This window comes from Adiantum capillus-veneris, chromosome 29 (genome assembly GCF_014529385.1).
Source record: "Adiantum capillus-veneris isolate H3 chromosome 29, ASM1452938v2, whole genome shotgun sequence".
NCBI classification, from domain to species: Eukaryota; Viridiplantae; Streptophyta; class Polypodiopsida; order Polypodiales; family Pteridaceae; genus Adiantum; species Adiantum capillus-veneris.
The window spans coordinates 21759163-21782907 of NC_140959.1; the positions used below are offsets into that span (position 1 = coordinate 21759163).

General features: G+C 47.1%; 1 protein-coding gene across 1 annotated transcript in view; it reads right to left on the minus strand.

Moving 5' to 3' along the window:
- Positions 1-23745, minus strand: part of LOC147418882 (cytochrome C oxidase assembly protein) — a 44979-nt gene continuing 21234 nt past the window's right edge. The window contains exon 3 of the mRNA XM_086506018.1: positions 1-404. Coding sequence (XP_086362144.1) covers positions 333-404 — 72 coding nt within the window. The 3' untranslated portion in view covers positions 1-332. The remainder of the gene's footprint in view (positions 405-23745) is intronic.

Sequence of the window (23745 nt, forward strand, 5' to 3'; positions counted from 1 at the left end):
GGAAGCATGAGTCTGTTCAACATTCCTCACAAGTCTCGCCTACTTGTCCACTCGATAAAACAATCAAACTCTGTAACAGCATTAGTCCAGTTCACCAGGAAGTCTACAATAAAACGATAAAATCTGCAACCAGTACATGTCTTGAAAAATGCACCATCGCTCATTAGTGTGAACAATATACAACTTTGGCTTGAAAACCTCCTGGAATTCAGCTAATTATATAGGTATAGAAAGACTTTTTGGAAAGGAATCATACGCCAATTTGTGAATTGTTTCCTTTTCTTTCCGTAGCTTGGCAGGCAAAAAGGCTTTCAATGTCATGATGTTACTGTTCATTTCTGTGCCTCAGGCCTTGGTATCCTTTTGTACTCAAAAGAGTCAAGATCCATTTTCTCCTGCATCACCTGTCATCGTACAGACCAACAGACACTCAGAATGTATGCTGAGCCTCTTCTAGACAAACAATTGGCATACGGTAAGGCCGCATAAAAGACCAAGCGCCTAAAACGTTTAACTGAGCACATGGAAAATTTTAGTTCAAATGATACAAACCATGCTCATTATCCAATCCCATTGAAACAAACAAGGGAGCATCTCGCAGCTACCTCAACCACCTATAGATACACATCAGATGAACCCTCCAAGCCATAGTCACAAGGGATGCGTCCCGAGGAGTGGGGACGGGGGACGGGACTCAAATGGATTTTTAGTGTAAAAAAGAGGACGGGACAGCAAGTGGGGACAGAAAAGTGGGGACGGGAAGCCCAAAAATGGGCGTCCCCTGTGACTATGCTCCAAGCTCCTACCATAGCCACCATCCTACAGCACCCCTAGCTGGGGCCCGAGGACATAGGCATGCACCTATAAGACAGTGTGTCCCATACTATCTGGCCTCACTCTCTTGGGGTGACCTCGTGCAGACCTAACATCACAGGCTCTCCACATTAGCACTCTGCTAGTACTGGTCATTGTCACATGTGAGGCCTTGCCTTTTTATAGGTGACCGGACACATTTCCCTTGTGGCTCGCCAGATCCATCCCAGACACATGACATAGCACAAGCCAAACTCACATATAAACACCATAGAAGACGAACATCAAGCTCACCTCCAAGCCGTAGAACAACACCAAGCCTACACGACTGTGCGGGTAAGTTTAGCTTGTGCTGCGTCATGTGTGCAAGATGGATCAGGCGAGGGACTAACATTGGCATTAGAGTCATGTCCTACTTTACAACATATGGCATGGCAATGTGCACAAAATCATTAGAGCTCATGGGGTCTCGATGGTCCAACCTGATAGGTTCTCCCAACTCTTGCATAGGGCAGTATGGGATGCTACTAGCTAGAGAGGAAACCAAGGGAGGGAAATGCTAGCCAATGGTGGGATTCTATGGTGTATTCATCGTTTCACTTTTTTGCTTAGATTCTCATGTGTGGTGGTTGCTTGTTGGCCGTAGTCACATGGTTGCATGGTCAGTAATGTGCTTGATTGTCTCTTCCATAATGAATGCCCATTTTGGCCTCTACGGAAGACAACAATAGTTCTACGAGCATTTATTATTCATGGTTAATGGAGTCTATTGATTATTCATGCATGGAATGGCTTGAGTTTTTTTTCACAGAGACATTCTTCCGTTTCACGCACCTGAGAACTAGACCACTGGTTCAGCAAGGGCTCGCTCAAGGACACAGCCTTAAGTGGATGACGGTCTTGTTGAGCAAATGGCCGGCCAATGGCAAAATCACCGTTTGAAGCCTACGAGAACTAAACAAGGCACCAAACCTCTCATTTTGGGGAAGTTTCTTACACACCTTTGCACCCCATTTAGAGAGGTTCGACCTCTAGGGCATGGTTAGCCTCCCCGCCAACCTTCAAAAAACGATTGCGAGCGGCAACTAGCGGGTGTGATCATCACTTAATCACCATTTACTCTCACCCGTGCAAAAACATACCTCTCTCCCTCTCTCTCTCACTATTTCCTGCACTCTTTGATAATAAGATCACTTTGCTTGCCTTGGGCGTATTTCCCAGGTGAATCAGTACTAACATACTCACATATACTACTGCTATCTACGTGCGCTGGCTTTAACCGGCTTGGCACTGACAAGGAAATAAATTACTGCAACAATCACCGAACTAAACCAAAACAGCAAAGTTGCAAACACTTGAACTTGAAAAAAAGAACATCAAACTTGTAGTCAAGACACGAAGTGGCGAAGTTCCACTTCTAGAAGCACTGGCCCCAAAGTTTAGCACCCCTTTTGGTACTACTTTTTATATTAAGTAATCCACGGAGAACAATTGCCGGGGAGTCACTCCGCAGATGTGCAACCATGCACTGATCTACTAAAAGTTGAAAAACTGACCCTTGACACTCATATTTAAAGGTGCCTAGCCCAAAAGCAACTTATACAAAAAGCTGGCACTAACCCCAAAAGCAATTGCTTAAAAATAGGGCGCTAACCCAAAAAAAAATTGCTTAAAAATAGGGAATTCAAAATCTGGCTTTACATTGGTAAAGCATCCGGCCAAGACGGTCATATCACATCACAAAAATCCCGCCACAATTTACGAGATGCCACATCATCAAGCTCACGATCTCTCTCTTCTTTATTTGCCGAGGGGTTCTAGTGCCATGTCTCACTTTTGTGAACCCCCCCCTTTAAAGAAGAGTAATCGCCCTCGATTACGCCTACAAAATAGGTAGTAGACAAAGAATAGAAGACACTGACTCTATGCTTACATGCATTTGACCACTTCAAACCATGCACAACACAAAGACATAAATCACTCAACATTCACAATCACATTTTAATAATATCCACGTTGGAATTTAGACATGAACCATTATCATTGTGACTTATTTACCCATCACATCCAAACCGCATTGATCATTTACAGATGTCGTGATGTACTAAATGTCGCCACTCCGTATTCACATAACTTCGTTTCATGCAAACGTGCCAATGACCATCCCCACAAGACAGTACATTCACAAAGCACGCATGATCCTAATCCATACTAAATTTTGGATCTACATTCACATAGTTCACACTGAACACTCAAATGCAAACAATGAAACTAGTCATCTCATCTAATCCAGAATTATTGATGCACATAGATCACTATCCAACCATCTCATCCTTTCGGAACTTTTCATGTACTAAAATCAATATTCAATCTTCTCGTCCATATAGAACTCTTGATGCACTAGGGTCATATTCACAAATGACATGAAACGTTTAGCAAAATCTCATTGATCTCTACATGACGTCTAGATGCACTAAATTCATCATATCAATCATCCGTATCACCCCTGCGGATGAGTAGAGACAAAATGATGTAGATATTTCACACTCACTCAAACAAACACATGTTTGCAAGAGTACTTCGATCAATCACTTCTTTAGGAATTCCAACGACAAGCCCACAACTTATGGTAACTGTTTTTGCGCATATCTAAAGTCACTCAGCAGAGTACTATCAGAATGTCAACACCCCCAAAATTTCAAGGAGAGGTTGATTGACTCTATTCTCCTGTGGATAATCTACGACAAAGGAGTGGAGTTGCTCCCCTCTTGTGCAGCTCACACCCCACTAGATTCAATCCACTGATTTGACATGCACTCTTGGAATAGTTGGGAGCTAAACCAAATGCCTCAAGGTAAAGCGCTCTCTTTGAGAAGTATCTACCAGGGGCTCCTCCTCCATCCACTTTGCATCAAGACCGGAAAATGCCTACAGTTGACCAAATACCCATGGACCAACTTACCCTTCTCTTTCGTTTCCTTGTGCGCTAGGAACAACTCAGATATAAGAATCTCCTCAGTTTCTGCTACCTCTGGCTGCTCCTCTGGGTTCCTATCCTCTGGCACCTTACCCTTGAAAGGGCTCAATAGACTCACATGGACTGCATTGTGAATCTTCCAAATATCTCACAACCTCAATCTGTAGGACTCATCATTGATCTTTTCCGAAACCTAGAAGGACCCATCACGGTTGCATCCGTACATACGTACGGAACCTTACCATATGGTACAACCGTACGCTACGGTTTCGTATGGTGGTAATTGGCAAATTTGGGCAAAATTGCAGTGATACGGTGGGAAATGGGAACGCGAGCCATTTGGATGGTCTGGAAGCCTAATAGCAAAGGGTTACAACTAAAAACTTATTGCACGTAACGATTTCCAGATTCCAAAGAGCAAGTTTCTGCAGAGATCTTCACAGACAGTAGCACAGAGACTATGGGTTTTTCACTAAAACATGGGTTTTTTACAAATGGTACATACCTGAGAGGTGGTTCAGTACGATAGTACGTTCTGTACGCACCTAAAACATGCCGCACACTATGTACCTTTCCACCTTGGGGCTCATGGTATCGCATACTTAGCTTTAAGAAAAGCCTCTCCTTACCCTTCCTCTTTCTAAGGTGTGCCTTCTCAAAATGAAGAAGCACCCAATCATTCTCCTTCAACTGCAAGGCACGTCGATGCTTGTCTACTGCTTTCTCCTACCATGTCTGAAACTTTTGTAAAGCCTCCTTAACCTTGGCAAAAGCAGTCTCTAGATCTTGTTCAACATGATCTACTTCAAAAAAATTGTCCTTGGTGCACAAAGTGGATAAAACTTTTTTGCCATCCTCGAACCTCGACAAACTCAAATGGTGCCTTTCCCGTCGGAGTGTGAACGGTGTTTTGTAAGCAAATTCCACCAATGACAATACTTCTCCCACTGAGACATATCTTCCAAGATCAACAAGTCTAATACCACTAAGTTGGTACTCGTTGCTTGTCCATTGTCTGTGAGGGCAAGAACTCAAGCAGAGTGCCCACATTCTCACACACTGATCTCCAAATAGAGTGTTAAATATGGGGTTCTCTATCAGAAATGATAAATTTGGCATCCCATGTAACCGAAAGATGTGCGAGACAAACAACTCTGCCAAATGATCGACCTTCATTGTCTTCATCACTGGTACAAAATGAGCATGTTTGCTCATTCTATCCACAATAGCTCAAATACCATCATGCTCACTTTGAATCTTGGGAAGATCAAAGATAAAGTCCATCGATATACTCTCCCATGGTCGATCTCGAATCAGTAAAGGGTAATAGGAGTTTTGTCACTTTGTGCCTATCATACTTCACTTTCTAACATACCCAACAAGTACCCACAAACTCGTCCCCGTCGTTCTTGAGTTGTGGCTAATAGAGGTATCTCTCAGCACCCTTAAATGTCGCCTCTATGCCCTTGTTCCCAACAAAAGGACTGTGACACTCCGTCAACACCTTTTGCCATAAACCACGCCTCACACACAACATGGTCTTGCATGTCAAAAAGCCTTCCTTGAGAGAATAGCCAAACACCATCTGCCAACTTTGTACCCTATCAAAAAATCGCACCAAAATCTGGATCTGTGGCATACTTCTCCTGCATCACATCAAAATGCTGATGATACGATGAAGTGACAACGGATATCTGTGGCTTGCGAGACAATGAATCTACCATGACATTCTTCTTTCCCTTCAAAATACTAACTTGAAATGTTCGCCCATCTCATATGCTTCTCTAAAAGCTTATTCTGGGACAAGAAGCATCGTAGACTTCGATGATCTGCGTACATACTACATTGTAAATCTGCCCGAGTAAGTGACGCCTCTACTGAATCAAAGCATGAATAATTGCTAACATCCAACTCTCATAAGCTATGACAAGGCTCTCTTGCATTAAGACCGCTCCCAAACCTAAAAAGATTTTTGCAAGTATGGTAACTTAACACTAGCCAAGTAGTCATCTTCCACTTAACTCTCAAAAGCTGCAATATCTCAAGGTCTCCAAATGAATGGTATCCCTTTCTTAGTCAGGATGTGCAACAACAAAGCAATCTTTGCAAACTGACTAATGAACTACCTGTAGTAAGAGCACAATCCCCAAAAACTACAAACATCATGTACATTCTTCAATGTAGGCCAAACTTTATATATACCTAGATGAATCTAGGATAAGCCCAGAATCACCCTTAAAGAAAACTGTTGTTGGGTTAAAGGCCTAAATAACCCCTCTTTGTACATTTTTATACTTTGTCTAGGTTCACATTGAACCTGGACACATTTTTTAATAAAAGTGGGAAAGCCCAAAACTTACTTCATTGAGTTTTGCCCAAATCGTACGAGCTCTCTCTCTCTCTCTCTCTGCTTTCGATTGCCAGATCTAGCTCTCTGTGCACCCTTGCCTCCTGCTTCTTGCCCCAATCCTGCACTATATCGCGACGCGCACCTACCGGTACCTTCTGCTTCGCGCTTTCAACTCGTATCAGAGCCCTAGGGTTTCAAAACAGCCCTGTGCAGTCTGCGGGACAGCAAGTTAAATTTGCTCTCCCGCGATCAATTTCACTTCCATCGCGAAGCCCCTTGCTTCCCGGGTCGAAAAGGTCACCAAAACTGCCAAAACAACCCAAAACAGGCTGTTTTTAGGTCAAAACAGGTGATTTACAGGTTGTTACAGGTCAAAACAGCAATACGCAGGTGTACCAAAGTTGTGGGATCACATGTATTGATGTTTGTCGCGACAAATTGAGTGAAAAGCTGAGTACAGGTGATTGAAATTGCACATTTCAGCTGAAAATTCAGATTTGAACAGTTTCATGTAAAGAAATTGTGGTCTATCGTATGCAAAGTCTTGTGGTTGCTCCTATTTGCTGAGATTTTCAGCCTATTGCATCTCTCTTGTATACACACTTGTGGTTGAATTAAGATGGCTTCTTCCTCTTCCGCATCTGACACTAAAAGTTTGAGAGAAATCAAACGGTTCGATGGTCAAGGCTTCGATCTTTGGCAAGAACGCATGCAAGGTATCCTTTTCTTAAAGGACCGCGTTGTGCACCTTCACCCAAAAGAGTGTCAGAGTATGAGCCCTCTATACATCTTTAAAGGCCGTTGGCCATGAAAAGCCATTACATGAAAAGCTTCAAGTTCTAAAAACAACTGGTCCAAAAAGCTGCCAACACGTTTTGCGGAAATCCGTACAAGTGCCACGTCAGCATGTCAGCGAGTTTTGCGAGGATTCCGTACAGCTCTACCATGTCATCAGTCTCCCGGACGTGTCTGCCCGGGAGCCGAGCTGCTGAAAACCCTAATTCTGCAAACCCTAACCCTAAAACCTGCAAATCCTAAAATCTGTCAAAAACCCTAACCCTAACCCTAAAAACTGTCCTAAACCCTAACCCTAACCCTAGCAGCAGGCTGAGATTTCCGGATAAAGCGCTGAGCATGACGACGTAGCATCGTACGGATGAAGCCCGCTTTTTGCGGCGCGTTTTACGACAACCAGAGACTGCTTTTCTCTATGCAAATACAAGGAGAGAACGAGAGAGAGAAGATTCCATTGCTTTATTTTACTAAAGCCCTCTTGTATGAGAGAGAAAATTTTGCTTTTGATTTTGAAGCTTTTGAGGCTCTGCTTTTGGCATCCTTGTAAACTTTAAATAAGAGGTTTGGGCACTCACTTGGCAGAGCATCTGGACGCAGAGCCTGAGAGTGAAACCCTAACCGCTCTCTTGTACTTTGAACTGATTGATACATAAAGAAATACCGAAAGGGGCGCCAGTCTTTGGGGCCAAGATCTCTAGGCACGGAACTCCGCCAGGCCAATGTAAATCTATTGTGATCTGTGAATTGTTTTGAAGTGGTTATTTGGTGCTGTCGTGATTGATTCTTGACTTGGAGTGTCCAAGTCTGTTACAGTATGTGTCCTGCTTTATTTTATGGTTCTTGAGTCATCGAACGGGGTCCTATAAGTTGGTTGGAACTGGTATTTAAAAATAGGCCACTCGGTAAAACTCTGTAAGCTGGTAAGACTTCTTCTACTGTATCTTGTTAGGGTTTAGGCCCCTTGGCCGGGATCTGCAAGTTGGCTCCGTTCTTCAATGGCTTGACACGTTAGCAGTTTGTGACATCTCCCCTTCTTGAAGGAAAGTAATCGTCCGCGATTACAGCATATCTGCAAAACAACTCAAGTTAGCTCAAAAATTTCCGAGTATCATTCAGAGGGACATTCTGAGGGACAATCAGTTTTCTCAATCCAAACTGGAGCTCTTTATATCCTGGATCGTTGGCTTCCCAGAAAAAAATCTCATCCATTAAGGAGTATGTTCTCATTCTAGATCGAAGGTCTTGATATTCCAGCGTCGCAAAATTAGCCATCACCCCTAGATTGCGCTGATCTCCAACAGATGTCTTGATGCAAAAAAATTGCATACCAAGGCAATCTCATCCAATTACGAATATTTTCAGTGGTTGACACATCACAATGCAACACAAATGCTCACATATGCATGTTACAAGACATAAAAACATAAAGCAGCCAATGAACACTCCCCCTGCAAATAACCATCCGAGTCCGGGCCATGAGCTGTTCAACGACTCCTTCATCACTCATCCCGCAAATAACCTAAAAAGGTCCGGGCCATGAGATATAGAGGCCTTTTACAACCAAACAATCCCCAAACCGGAATGTGTGGTTTGGAAGTGCTGAGAGTAACCACTACTCAGACTTCTTAATACCACACACACACACACACCCCCCTCTCAAAAAAAAAAAAAACCACAAGGGTCAGGGCCACAAGTAAAAACGACACTTTTCATACATTCAATACTCCCCTCGCAAATAACCACAAGGGTTCGAGCCACGAGTAAAAAACAACACTTTTCAAACATTCAATACTCGCCCCGTAAATAACCACGAGGGTCCGGGCCATGAGTATGAGCAAGCATTCTCAAATATCAATTCTCTTCGGTACTCCACCCGAGAGTAAATCAACAATTATTGAAACCAGTATTAAAACCAGAGTCAAACAATTCAAATCGGCACCAAGACAAGTTTAAAACAAATACCATCCATTTCAAACAATTTCCTCAACCAGAGTTCAAAAGTATTTAAAACAACTAGATAATTCATTCAGGTTTTTGTTCGGATGACTGATCTTTTGAGGACGACTAGCTTGTCCTTCTGCATCACGGTAATGGTTCGGTTCCAGATCAAGAGTGTAGCATCATTCTTGTCGTGCCAAGGCATGCCCAAGAGAACGTCACACTTGCCCAACTTCATAATGTGGAAATCGGCTTTTCTGTGATATCCTTGGATGGTCACTGAGAGAGCACCAATGAGAGGTACCACTTTCTGGGTCTGACTAATGGCCAACTCAGCTTTGATTTCGCCACCCTGTGGATCATAATCAAAGTCCATCTACAAAAATTCTGGATGGATGAAGTTTTCGGTAGCTCCTGGATCAAAGAAAATAAGGGCTTTCAAGCCGTTGACTTTGCCATATGCGCGACACAATTCATTTGTACTCTCAAGGCGTATGCCATAGATGTCAGGTACAAGTCCAATGGCCTCTTTAGCTCGTTTGGCTAGAGATGGTCCTCGGGTTCTGTCGACTGTCAGCACAGGCGTCGGCTCCGCTGGTCTGTCAGTGCGTTGGGGACAACCAAAATAGTTATGCCCTGTTTGAAAGCATCCAAAGCATCGCCCTTCTTGTAATAAGGTGTCTCGTTCTTGAGGCGTCGAACGAGGCCTTTGCGGTTGACTTTCACGAGAATCTCGAAAATTTGTTCGTTGTTACCGGGAGTTTTGGTTACTGGCCGGAGTTACTTCTGTAGTAAACTCTAGCTTGCCTTTCTCATCAATTTGTAGCCGACCGAGGCATGGTCCATAAGCTCTTGCATAGTTGAGACTTGCTTGGAGAGGCAATATTCTTGCAATGGTGATGGTAGTCCAATGGTGTATCGCTCGCATGGGTACTCCAAGGAAATAAACTTAAAGAACGACACCGAAAGGTAGACGTTGAGAAACCTTTGGTTATAGTCGTCCATGGTCTCTGTGGCAAGCATTTTCAAGTTACCCCATTCTGCCACGATCCGGACTTCAAAGAAAGAAGTCATATAACTACATGCAAATATTGTCTTGAAAGCTTGCCAGGTCCTTGGAGCATGCGGTTGCGTCGCGATTGAACTCCACCACTGCATGGGATTATCTTTAAAAAATGTTGTTGCTCGGGAAATCTTGGATTCTTTTATATAGTTTCCCAAAGCATAGAAGTTGTCAAATTGTTGTAGAAATTGCAATGCTCTCTTTCGATCTTTCATTCCCAAAAAGGTGAAAAATTTGACTGCCATGCCACCATCCTTGAAATCTTTGGGTTGGTTAGCTGTGTATCCTAGGTACAGATAATAAGGGTATCCATATGAGCTCCAACCATTGTAGCCTGGTGGCGGTGGTGGTGTGGAGGTAGGGACAACGGTGGTGGCAAAGGCAGTTGCACTCGATAAGGGTCAGATGGCTGCATCATATTCCTGAAGACTCCCCCAATCGGAGCAGACGGCTGGGAAGGTTGCCGTTGGAAGCTCTCGTACTTTCTGGTGCCGGATCACCTAGGGCATTAGAGGAGGTAACGTGTAATTCAGGAACTGTTGAAAACTTTGCAACATTGGAAGATTCTACTGAGGATGCCGCGAAAGAATGTCGCAAAGCTCGTCGAGGAGAACTGCAAGTACTCTGCCGAATCCATGAACGCCATCTGGTCTTGGATTCTTTATGGCTTATGCCCCGTAAGACCAAGCAATGAAGAGGGGAGCGCACCCGATACACGATGGAGTAAGGGTGGGAGTGGCTAATCAATCGAGGGTCAGGACATAAATATTCTTTAATAAAATTTCGTGTAAACTTTGGAAGCACCAACTTGCTCTGTCTGCTCTTTGGTAGGACCGTATGCTTTCAGAAAAGCACACACCTGAAGCTCTAATACCACTGGAATGGGGATGGGCACCACGTCCCAACGGAAAAGAATAGATTGAATAGCTTTAAGCACTTCAAATAATACGGAACTGAAAGAGATGCTCGACACACGAGACGGGGAGTGACAGAATTCCACCCCAAAAGAGAACTCGCCCCAAACCTTGGCGCCCCTTTCGGTATTTCTTTATGTTGCTTGAACTCAATACAATGCTGGTATCACACTCTACACCTTCACCCGGAAGAGTGTCACAGTATGAGCCCTCTGCACATATTTAAAGGCCCTTGGCCATGAAAAGCTTCAAGTTCTAAAAGCAACTGGCCCCAAAAGCTGCCAATGTGTTTTGCGGAAATCCGTACAGTTGCCATGTCATCAATGTAAAACGCGGAAATCCATACAGGTGCCACGTCAGCGTGTCAGCGCGTTCTGTGGGGATTCTTTACAATTTTGCCACGTCATCGGTCTTTACGCAAGAGGGTAAGTGAGTTTGTGTCCTGCTTTATTTTATGGTTCTTGAGCCACTTGGGCCCCATCGGACGGGGTCCCATAAGTTGGTGGTAACTGGTCTTAAAAAATAGGCCACTCGACAAAACTGTGTAAGTTGGTAAGACTTTTTTTTTTTTTTTTGAGAAAAAGATCCTTCTATTAGTTAATAAAACTGCCCATAGAGCTACAACCACCTTTGCTAGAGAGGGCTACAACCATAAGGGGAGACTCCCCCAATGAAGAAACAGCATATGTACAATGAGGTCTAAATCAGGAGATGGGAGGAGGAAAAAGCCACACAAGTAGACGGTAGTGCCATCTGGGCTCACCCCGGACCATGGTGAAGAAAGGCCCAGGGCGCCAGAGTCGAAGGAACGCCTCTCTGCGCTCCCGCATGCGGTCAGAGCTACCCTGAAGTCTCTCAAACTGTCCCCTGAGAGTATGGATCAACTCCAGCCAGAAATCTCAACAGTTTCCGCTAGTGGCACAAGGTGAGCCTCGAAGATGCGGAAGCAACGGGCCCGCCAAATGAACCAAGAGTGTCAGGCCACAGACGAGCTCCAACACACCTCTCTCTCACTCCACTCCCGTGGGGTAAGCTCTGTAGCACGTTGGAGTGTAGGTCGACCCCCCTGTATCACTATCATCCTGCTGGTGGAGGATAGTGCAGGGCCCGTGAGAGTGGACCAAGCAGCTGCCCCCCAAGTGTATTGTCGTGCTGTGGAGAGAACTGGCATTAGCCGAAGGACCCAAACCCAAACCTGTTGTGCCATAGGGCAGTCCCACATACAATGACGCTAACTCTCCAAAGGATGGTCACAAGCTGCGTATGCTGCCGAAAGGTCACTATGTACTAGCCAGCTCCCCACTGTTGTGGCTCTCTGTGCAACTAGCCACTGGAACAGAGTGACGCTACGTCTATCTGGCGTCCCACAACTTCGCCCATAAGGCTGGCAAGAACTCACTTGTGAGACCCTCCTCCTACCAATGAGGTGTTGCAACAGGACGAGCGTCTCTCCGTGCTGCCAGTATGTGACATCCTAGTCGAGCAATGTACTGAAAGAAAGGGACCTTGGATGGTCGGCTGAGGAGAAAGGGTCCCTCCAAAACCCCTCTCTAGGATCCCACTGCACTCGTGTCAGTGGACAGCTCTCCCAAGCCCAAAGCCTCCAGTGGCCTATCTCAAGAGCTGCTGGGTCACGATCAATGACACAAGTCCTCCCGCAGATGCCCACTACTCGGATCCTCTGAAAACAACACTCTGCAACCTGTGGAGCCTCTACTCAAGACTCTATGTAGCCGACCCTCACCCTCTATCCCGAACAACATGGAGGTTACAGTCTCTGAGTAACCTCGAACTGCGATAAGGACCTCCAGTCGCTGAAGGCCCCCATCCATCTGGGAGCTGCTGTCTCTAAAGGTGTGAGCCACTCAACTGGTACTACCTCTGTGATGTCCTGCCACAAGCTCTGCACCCCTCTCATGCCTTGCAGCTGGATGCTCTGTAACTCCTCTGGGAAACCTGAGAACTAAAGCCAAGTCACCTAGAGTGCGTGTTGGCCCCTCTGCCATGGGACCCCAAGAAACATGAGGCCTACTGCGAACCAAGTGGCCTCTCTGAGTGTTGACCATGGGGTTCCAAACAAGGGGCTGTCTCAAGTGCTCCTACGTGTAGGTGGTCTGGTGTTGCTCCAAGCCTCTCCGCAACTGCTCCCAAAAGCGAAGCAGACTCACAGCAAAACGATCCTCCAGTCCCCAACTCTGCGCATCTCTATAAAGATCCATCTGATGGAAGGTCTCCGAGGGCCTCTTGCCTGAGGCACTCAAGCTCTAAGCCGCTAAAGCAAAAACTCCTTCCAGGGCTCCTGGAAGCAGTCCTCTGACCACAAACTTCCCAAGAAGGGCTCTGCTCTACTGTGCTCGGTCTATGATCCCCAACCCCCCCCCTAAGAACAAGGTAGAGTGATGACTTGCCATGCTACTTTGGCCCGGGCTGTCTGAATGTTGCGCCTTGACCAAAGAAAGTTCCTGATCAGCCTCTCTACCTGGCTGATGCAGGAACTCGAGAAGATCCAGCAAGATGTAATGTACCACATAGTAGCCAACAACACCTGATTGGCCACTAGGACTCTGCCTGCCAAAGAGAGTTGTGCCGAACTCTAATGTAGCAACTTCCACCTGATGGACAAGAGGAGGAGAGCAATCTGCTGCTCAAGAGACAAGTCCAGGCCAACCTGACAACCCAAGTAGCGAACTGCAGTCCCTGGGGAAATCCATCTAAAACCCTCACCTGGCAGCCAATCAAGCGTAGGAGCACTGCCAACCCAGGAAGCCGCCGTCTTCCTCTAGTTGATCAGTGCACCTGATGCACAACAAAAGGTCTCAAGAGCCTGCTCACACCTGTGCAAGTTGGCCTCCTGGCCCTCCAAGTAGAAAGCTGAGTCGTCAGCAAACTCAGCATCAAGTCGCTAATCGCCCCGAATAGGGAGCTAAGCCACGTAAACCGACCTGCTGTGAAACCAAGAATCTGCTCATCGCCTCAGCATAGAACAGAAAGAGGAAGGGGGCTAGAGGGCAGCCCTATCTGACCAAGCGTGTGAGCATGAAACGATCTCCTCTACCCCCTGCCAAAAGCACCTAACTGTGTGCACGTCTGAAGAGAGCCGACACACCTTTGATCCAAGCATCTGAGAAGCCCATTCTACGTAGAGTACCCTCCAGGAAGTCCCAATCAACTCTGTCGTAGGCCTTCTCAAAATCGAGAAGTATCACCAGATCCTCATCTCGGAGACGCACGAGGGCAGATGCCTCCCAAAAAGTGAAGATGTTGTCAAGGATATTGCGCTTCTTGACAAAACCTGTTTGGGTCCCATGTATAATGTTCTCTAGAGGTGGCTGAATCCTCAAACTCAGAGCCTTGGCTATAATTTTGTAGGCTGAGTTGAGGATGGTGGTGGGCTGCCACTACAGAATCTCATCCAAGGAGCCACCCTCCCTCGGAATGAGGTAGATCAAGCCCTCACTCATGTTGTCAAGCATCTCTCCTGTGTGCAAGATGTGTTGAAAAGCATTGCAAAGGTCTGAGCCCAACAAGTCCCAACACTAAAGGCCCCCAGACAGCTTGGCCTTCTCTCGCTCTGACCGCAGAGTGGAGGAGTGAATCTATCTTGGGTAGATCGCTTCTACGCTAGTGACCACATCTGTGACTTGGGTGGGTCAGTTTGCATCTTGGCTGGGACATCTTTTTCGGACCATGCACCAGTGATCCTCAAGGTGACAGATAGACAGAGGAGGGGGAGCACGATGCTACGCATCCCTGAGAGAATCTTGTTGGACTCAAGCTCAGAGAGCGAGTGATGGCTCTTTGGACAAAGGGCTTGGACATGCAGGACTCTCCTGCTGATAGAGTGGCCTTTGGACTTGCTCAGCTTAGTTGTTTCTTTCTCCAGGAGTCTACGGCCCGCCTTGCTGCAGCGAGGGAGGAGGAGCAGCATCTCCGACTCGGCGTTGCTTCCTTGCAAAGGATGCATCATGCAGCAACAGCACCTAGACAGTCCTTGGTTGGAGGAGTAGTTGCAGCAGGCTTGCCAAGAGCTTGCCAGCATAGAGGAGAGGCGTCATGAGTTTGCTTTTCATCGACAGGCATCTCAGTGGACTCAGGTTGGGTGCAGGGGTACTGGGTCCTTCTTTAAGGTAGTGGGACCTCGTCATGCGCACACCAGTGTCAGCGAGTTGAGGAGACTTGACGAGTCAGCTGCTTCAGAGCCAGAGGATATGCGTACAATTCCTATTGACTTTTACAGTAACCTGCTATTAGCAGAGCCTGAGTCAGAGCATCACGGTGCATGCAAAGAGCAGGTTTGGGCACAGATGCCTTGTCTTGTGACTGAGGAGATGCGCCGGAGGCTTGAGCTGCCCTTAGAGCACTACCCATTTCCGGCCTTCATTCCTCTCACATCGGGAGCGCAATTCAGCCCCAAATCTTCCCCTTGGTGGCCATCACAATCCCACATTGAGAAGGATCCAAAGGTCCAGTAAATCAGCCCCAGAGGCGCCTTGTCTTGAGCAATTACCGTGGCGACAGTCATCATTCGAGTCATTAGAGTTTGCACTTGAGGTATTGCATGTGTGTACATTCCATTTACAGAATCAAATGCAAATACCACATCGGCAACGGTGTGGGGAGCCCTTGAGAGGGTTGGTTGGGACCCCATCGGGTGTCGCTCTCTTTCTCTCCCCCTCTACACATCTCTACCGCACTCTCTCATTCCCTCTCTCTACGGGAAGGTAAAAGGAACCATCATTGAAGCTAAAAGGAATCGCTAACGCAAGGAAAGAAAGAAAAGGATTTGTGGAAGTGTAAAACCTAGATTTTCACCATTGCAATTCCGTTGCACCGAACATGTACGGATTTCCACAATTTGCACTGGCAGATTTTGCAGTTTTTACGCGTGAATTTTGGGGACCATAGCTTTTGGGGATGAGTGCTTTTAAGATCTGATGCTTTTGGGCTTCCCTTATACTGTTTATAAGTGCTCCTTGTTGGGTTAAAGGCCTAAATAACCCCTTTTTGTACATTTTTATAATTTGTCCAGGTTCATATTGAACCTGCACATTTTTTAAAGGTCACTTATAATAAAAGTGGGAAAACCCAAAATTCACTTATTGAGTTTTCGTGAGCCCTCTCTCTTCTGCTAGCGCTTCCTCTCCTGCTGGCCTTCGCCTCCCCTCTCTACACACACATTGTACTTCCTCACGTGCTCTTTCACTTGCACACACCGCCGCGCGCTCATCACTCCTAGCATCACTCTCTGGGGGCATCTCGACGCATAGTCTCAGAGAGAGTTGGACCCTCGGGAATTGTACTTTGTGAGCATAATAATAAAGATATACCGAAAGGGGCGCCAATCTTTGGGGCCAATGCGTCTTGGCTCAAAACTCCGACGTCCCATGTCCACTCTCTTTCTCTCTCTCGTCAAGTTCAATGATTTTTGCAGTTTCTGTTCATGTGTTGCTATTGATTTCTCGCTTGGAGTGTCCAAACCTGTAACAACTGCTCTCTTCTTACCTGGTCTCCGAATCTTATTTTCTTCCTCCTTAGTGTCTTCCTCCTCCTCCTCGTCAACTGCATCCCTTTGATGTTTCCCATCTGCACTCTACGAGTACTCTGAAAATTGAATGCATGGAGAAGCACCCTTGACCCCATGTTGGAAAAGCTGGATTTTTTTTTCCAAATAACCGTGAAACGACTGACCTTTTAGGTTCGGTACCTAGAGCATGCTCCACACTAACCAGCTACCTATACACCTGGCGCTCATTCTCTTTTTGTAAATCTTTAGGAGTATTAGAAGAATTTGACCCTTTTTTGTTGGTAGAAGTTGTCGGCTTTCGCTTTGCTTTAACTTTCATTGGCGTCTTTGATTTAGGGTTCAATGTGTTCTGCCACTTCTAGTAAACTTCCGTCATTGGCCGAGTCTGTATATGCTTGGCATAAAGAGGATCATGTGCACAAGCAAGGAGTCGTCAATCCATATAAACTTGCACCTCCATCTATCATCGGTGATCGACAAGAACAAGGTCTACTAGGTCGGGTTCCTCATCGGAGGCACCCTTCCTTGCAGGCTCCTTAGGTTGAGCTTCGTCTCACTCAACCTCCTCGTCCTGGACTTACTCATGATCAGCGTCTTCTTCTCAGCTTCTGTCTCAAGTTCCTCTCTTGCTTTATCTTCTTCTTCTCAGCTTCTTCTCAAGTTCCTTTGTTGCTTTATGTTCTTCTTCTGAGCTTCTTCTCAGGTTCCTTTGTTGCTTTGTCTCGCTCAACCTCTTCGTCCTGAACTTTCTCATGATCACCTTCTCCTTCTCAGCTTCTTTCTCAGGTTCCTCTGTTGCTTTGTCTTCCAATTCCTTGTCTTCATGTTCAGCCTCCTGCTCATTTTCTCTGTCATATTCTCTATCAAAATCCATGGCCGCATTGGATCCTCCGTAGAAGAACATTCGATTGAAGATCTGACACCATTGTAACTAGGAAGCCATTGGCAAGACGATGAATCCAGCAGACACATGACTGAAATTAAAAACTGATAACACTTGAGTTTGAAAGAGCACTTGAGACGACACACGATAGAGCGGAGTTCTCTACCCAAATACATTAGCCCCTAAGTAAGGCCCCCAACATGGTACCTTTTCTTATGTTAATAAGTCACATAGTACGACTCGAGTCTTTGCAATTGTGCATCCATGCACTGATCTACAAGTGACCTCCCAAGGCATCACTTATGAAGGCACATGGCCAAAACCAACTGATACAAATGAAATTGGCCAAGTTGCTAATAAACTGGCTCTTCCTTCGGGGCACGCTGCTGCTGCCCGCACCCCCCCCCCCCCCCCCCCCTCCTCACCATATCTGGTAGAGGAGGCAGACCTTCCCATATCCGTCTGCTTTCCTGGTTTGAGGAGAAAGTACTTACCACTTTTGTCCAGGATAGGCTCAGAGATTGGGAATGTCCTGGAGACACCTCGCACGGCAGCCTCAGTAGCTGCCAAGGCGGCCAGCATTCCCCCAGTACGTGTTCTGGTTAGGGACACCCACACTCTCCTCAAGGTCATCCTACTTCCTCGGGTGAGTGGGGGTTGGTTCAGACAGAGCGTGAAGTATTCAGGCCTCCCAAATCAATGTTTCATTTGTCGACAGATGGGCCCTCTTGCGAAGGCATGTCCACGGAGGAGACCCCGACCCACACCACAGGCCCAGCCAAGGGCTGGTCAACAGCAGCAGGCAGATTTACAGAGTACGCAGGCAGAGCCACCCTCCGAGCCTGGGGCTCAAGCGGAGGAGGGCTAGTAGCAGGTTCGTGGTCGGCGTCAGCAGGGGCCACCGCGCCAGCCTAGCACTCAGAGTGGTCCTCAGGCTCCTGCCCAGCATCAGTGGGTTCCCATGGAGAACCAATTCGACCCTCTTCAGCAGGACGAGGTCCCCCTGCTCCCTCACCCCCTCCCGCTCCAATCCCGCAGTCGTCCCAGGGGGCAGGGCCTTCCTCGGCTGCTAGGAGATCTCTTGGCAATGCCTTTGCCACGAGTCGCTTAGCGAGAGAGGGACAGCCTTTCTTGCGACCCCCTCTTCTGGTGCGGACGTCTCCCTTTGCAGCAATTCCTCGTGGTCTAACGAGCTTCGACATTCGTCGCCGTTGGGATTTCTTTGCCTACGACTTTACATGGTTTCTCAGTGACCCCTCACCAGACCTTGAGGTAGCCTGCTTCAAAGTTCACGTTATGTTCCTTGCAGCTAGGGGGATAGAGGCCTTGGACATAGCGGTTGGCTTCTCTTTTTCCCTATGCGGCAGGGACCAGGCTGAGTGGACTATAGACTCAGTGTTGGAGTGGCTGCAGACACGGGCCCTAGAGTTCTCTCATCACATGGGAGACCTAGGGGTTACAGACTTGCTTCAGAATCTTTGGCCACTAGCCAAGTTTGTTGTGACACCTCCAGACGCAGCAGGATGTAGACACATTGTGGTTCACTTCTTTGCTGACACGCAGAGCCCGCCATGCTATGTACACATACATGAGGACTCCTGGACAGAGGAGGTTGCTTTACGTACGGATCGGTCTACTTGGGCTTGGGCTAGACACTCTCTGCAATCACACCTATCTCAAGGACGCTCGGATGCGGATTACTCCCCATCCAAGCCAGCCTCGAAGATAGCACGGTTAGCTGCTACGGTAGCATCAGTTCTCTCTTGCTCCCCATGAGGATCGTCTCATGGAACATACAGGGATTAGGTGGACCCCAGTTTCAGCGTCAGAGGGGCCGACTACGTTAGGAGCTTCAACGATGCCTTGTGGGAGGAGAGATTGACCTTATGCTATAGGAGCATCATCTGTGTGACAGCCGCATTAGACGTTGTGGTCATCTTTTGCATGGACGGTATGAGACTTTTTGGTCAGCTGCATTTGGACCTGGAGGCATCCAGGGCGGGGTATGTATAACTATTGCGGATTCTATGCAACAGGCCAATGTGGGCAGAAGGATTATCGTGCCAGGCAGAGCTCGGTGGATCACTATGCAGGTTCAAGGTTGTCTCGTGGGCTTCCTGAACATCTATGCGCCCAATGTGGCGAGTGCACATGCAGAGTTTTGGTCTCAGATTGTTGAGTCTCTGCCGCAGGCAAAGCAATGGTTCATAGGGGGTGACTTCAACATGTTGGAGGAACCCTCTGACAGGATTGGTGGTAGCCATACTACTGTGCATGGAGTTGAGCTGGCAGCTTGGGAGAGGTTATGTATGACTCTACGGGTTTTAGATGCGTGGCAGCATTCCAGCTTCATGAGGCCCCCAGACAGCTTGGCCTTCTCTCGTTCGGACCGCAGAGTGGGAGGTGTGAATCTATCTAAGATAGATCGCTTCTACACTAGTGACCACTTCAGTGACTTGGGTGGTACAGTTGGCATTCTGGTAGGGACTTCTTTTTCGGACCATGCTCCAGTGATCCTTACGGTGACTGATAGGCAGAGGAGGGGGAGCACGATGCTTCGCGTCCCAGAAAGGGTCTTGCTGGACTCTGCGCTTCGAGACCTTCCTCCTCAGCAGACCATCTAGGTGTCCCTTTCTTTCAGTACACTATTCGATTGGGACGTCACATACTGGCAGCGCAGAGAGAGGCTCGTCCTGCTGCAGCACCTCATTGGCTAGAGGAGGGTCTCACAACTGAGTTCCTGGCAGTTTTTTGGGAGAGGTTCTGGGACTCCAGACAGCCAAGGCGAGTCACTTTGTTCCAATGGCTGGTTGCACACCGAGCTACAGCAGTTGGGAGCTCGCTTGTACATAGTGGTCTCTCAACCACATGTGCAGCTTGTGACCATCTTGTGGAGAGTCAGTGTCACTGTCTTTGGGACTGTCCTTTGGCACAACCAGGTGTGGCTTCGTGTTCTTCGACTGATGCCAGCTCTTTCCACAGCTTGGCAGTACACATGGGGAGCTGCTTGGTCTACTCTCAAGGGCCCGGCACTTCAGTTTGAGCTATCCTCCACCAACAGGATGATAGTGATGCAGGGGGGTCGACCTACACTCCAACCTGCTACATAGCTTACTCCACAGCAGTGGTGCAGTGAGAGAGAGGAGTGTTGGGAGCTCATTAGTGGCCTGACACTCTGGTTCATCTGGCGGGCCTGCTGCTTCCGCATCTTCGAGGCTCGCCCTGTACCAAGTGGCACTACCGTCCATCTGTGTGGCTCTTCCCTCCTCCCATCTCTTGATTTAGCCTCATTGTACATATGCTGTTTTTTCATTGGGAGAGTTTCCTCATCATGATTGTTGTAGCCCTCTCTTGTAGAGGTGGTTGTAGCCCTATGGACAATTTTCATTAACTAATAGAAGGATCTTTTTCTCGGGGGAAAAAAGAAAACCAACTGGTACAAAAAATTGCGCCCTCAAAAGTCAATTGCTTTCAAGAATTTCAGCCAGAAAGCACCCATGTCCAAAGTGCTTGCGTTTTCCGCCATAAATCTTGGGCCGTACAGGTTGTTGGATGACTCCTTCTTTTTCTCTCTGTCCAGTTGGGTCTAGCCACGTCATCAATTTGTGGAAGCATGGTGGGCCTATAACCCACAAGTCCCAAGATCAACATCTACCTAGCACCACTGTGATTGGCAAGCCATTGGCAAGGCGGTACAATTGTCACATGCATGTCTCTATGTGCCATCTAGGCATGCTACTATTACGTCTTCAGAGCCAAGGTTTATCTACACAGTCTAAGGGATTTAGTTCATACAATTTTGTGAGCCTGTTCGCAGGATCTGCATGTCTAGACAAGTCCATCATATAGTCTTTCTCGATTTTGAAACCCTCTCGCATAAATGGTTTGTACGTGTGTTTGACAATTGTTGTTGCACTTCAATGGGCATCCAACAACACGAGCATGTAGATTAGGTCTACGGGAACGCGTCAGTTCAAGACTCGTGTCAAACGCATGACTGGGTAGTGAGTTATGGCCTTAACCGAGCCAGAAACTTATCTTGTGCAAATGTGCACTCGTAGGGGATTATTAATCTGCAGGTCTCTAGGCCACCAAACCCTTATAAAAATGCACCCTCCCTCTCACTGCATATACCTTCATAAGGTCAGAATAGCATGAACTTACGAACTAAAAGAAGATTAGATAAAACACTCACAAAAATACAAAAGCAAGGGACGCAAGAAAACAAGTAAAAACTAAACAAAACTCGATAAAACAAACCATTATTCACTTAAAAATGCTTTTAGACAAGGGATGAGCAAAATAAGTTAAAGCAACTTACTTGACTAAAAGGCACCCTCCCTCTCACTAAATAATACATTTTTACCAACGCTAAGAAATCAGCCGTCTCCACCATTTTATAGCACGGGATCGCTCTATCCTCTTGCGTTTTGTGGACAGCTAGCGCCTTCCTCAGCATGGCACTCTCCAGACAGCCATCGCCCTCCATCTCTGGCCCATCTCCACAGTGTGTATTTGCAGCCAGCATTCAGCCCTTGGATTCTCTCGCCTTGAGTGTGCAAATCATCCCCTAGCTCTTCATCATGGTGGCCATCCGTAACCCAAATCGAGCTAGATTACCAAGATGCATCAAATCAGCCCCGGAGGTGCTCTTGAAGAGGTACCGTAGCCACATCATCCATTCAAGTCGAGTTGAGTCTTGCATTGAGGTATTGCATCATGTACATTCCATTTACGCAATCTAAAGCAAATACAACAATAGTAACAGTGTGGGGGGGCCTTGAGAGGGTTGGTTGGGACCCCATCAGTACATATTTCTCCTCTCTCTTTATATCTCTACATCTCTACCTCATCTCTAACTCTCTCTCGAGGATCTAAAAGAAACCATCAATAACACAAATTTGCATTCATTAATGCAAGGAAAGAACAAAGGATCGTGGAAGTCTGAATTCTAGATTCTACATAGTCTCTCAATTTTGTTGCATATGACAAGAATCCAACACGGTCACACGACCGAATTAGAAAACTGAAAACACTTAAACTAGAAAAAGCACTAGAGACAAGACACGTAGAGCGGAGTTCTCCACCTAGATGCACTAGCCCCTAACTTCTAAGTCACGGCCCCACACGGTACTTTTGATATTGGTAAGTTACAGAGTACAACTGCCGGGAAGTCACTCTACAACTACCATGCTAGAGTGGCCCCCAAGACTTCACTTATAAAAGCATGTGGCCCAAAAGCAAAAGCTGGTGCTCCCAAAAGCCAAAGCCCTGTAAAAGTCAACGCTTCAGAAACAAAGTATCTCCGTCCAGTACCATGTCAATAATCACCGTTTTACGCCATGTTTTTTCATAGCATTTCCCGCCGTGAATTGCGGTGCAAATCTTGGGTTTGTACAAGCCGCTCTCTCTCTCTCTCTCTCTCTCTCTCTCTCTCTCTCTCTCTCTCTCTCTCTCTCTCTCTCTCTCAGAGGAGCCAGGGCGACCTCTGGAGGAGCTTACTACTATATTGACACAAACACTACATGATGCAGCAGCAGAGGCATACCCACATACCCAGCCTAACAGAGACGCCGTTCAAGGAGCATGCCCCAGAACAGTTGGTATGATGAGGAATGCCGGGACACTAGAGCTAGACTTCAGAGGGAGGTGCTTTTGGGGGACATCACTCACAGATAGTCACAGATTGACTTCCGACGCCTAGTGCGGCGGAAGAAGAGGGCATTTTTGGCTCAGCTAGAGCAGGATCTATATAAGTTGTTCTCGAGTCGGGACTCACGTGAGGCATGGCGGCTCTTTCAGGAGCACTCTCCCCCCCCCCCCCCCCCCCCCCCCCCCCCCCCCCACCATCACTTCTACAGAGGACTGGGGCCAGTACGCATCATCTCTGTACACAGTTCCTGAGCAGCCCCCCCTTCCCGACCCTCCCGATCCATGCCCACACATGTGCTTTTTTCACCGCGGAGATGGTGAGGAAGGCCATTGACGGATGAGGACTGGGAGAGCATACGATCATGATGGTTTAGTGGCTGAGCATTTCACACATGCCAGAGATCTACTAGCAGAGCTTCTAGCAGTGATGTTTAACTGTGCCATGTGTGAGGGCTTGCCTGATACTTGGAGCCTATCTACTATTGTACCTATCTTCAAGTCGGGAGACCCTATGGAGCCTGGGAATTATCGCACTATCATGATTGGACACACATTGGCACGGTTGTACGCATCTATTCTTGAGCAGCAGCTCAGTAGATGGGCAAAAAGGGAGGGGATACGCGCAGCCGGGCAAGCAGGGTTCAGGAGGGGTTTTTCTACTCTTGACCATATCTTGACACTCAGAGCCATCATTGAGGAGGGTAGATCGCGTGGGAGACGGATCTATTGTAGCTTTGTGGATTTCCGCAAAGCATTTGACACAGTGCCTAGAGCTAGATTGATGCGCAGATTACAGCACATGGGAGTACCCACACAGCTCATTTGGGGGGTCATGG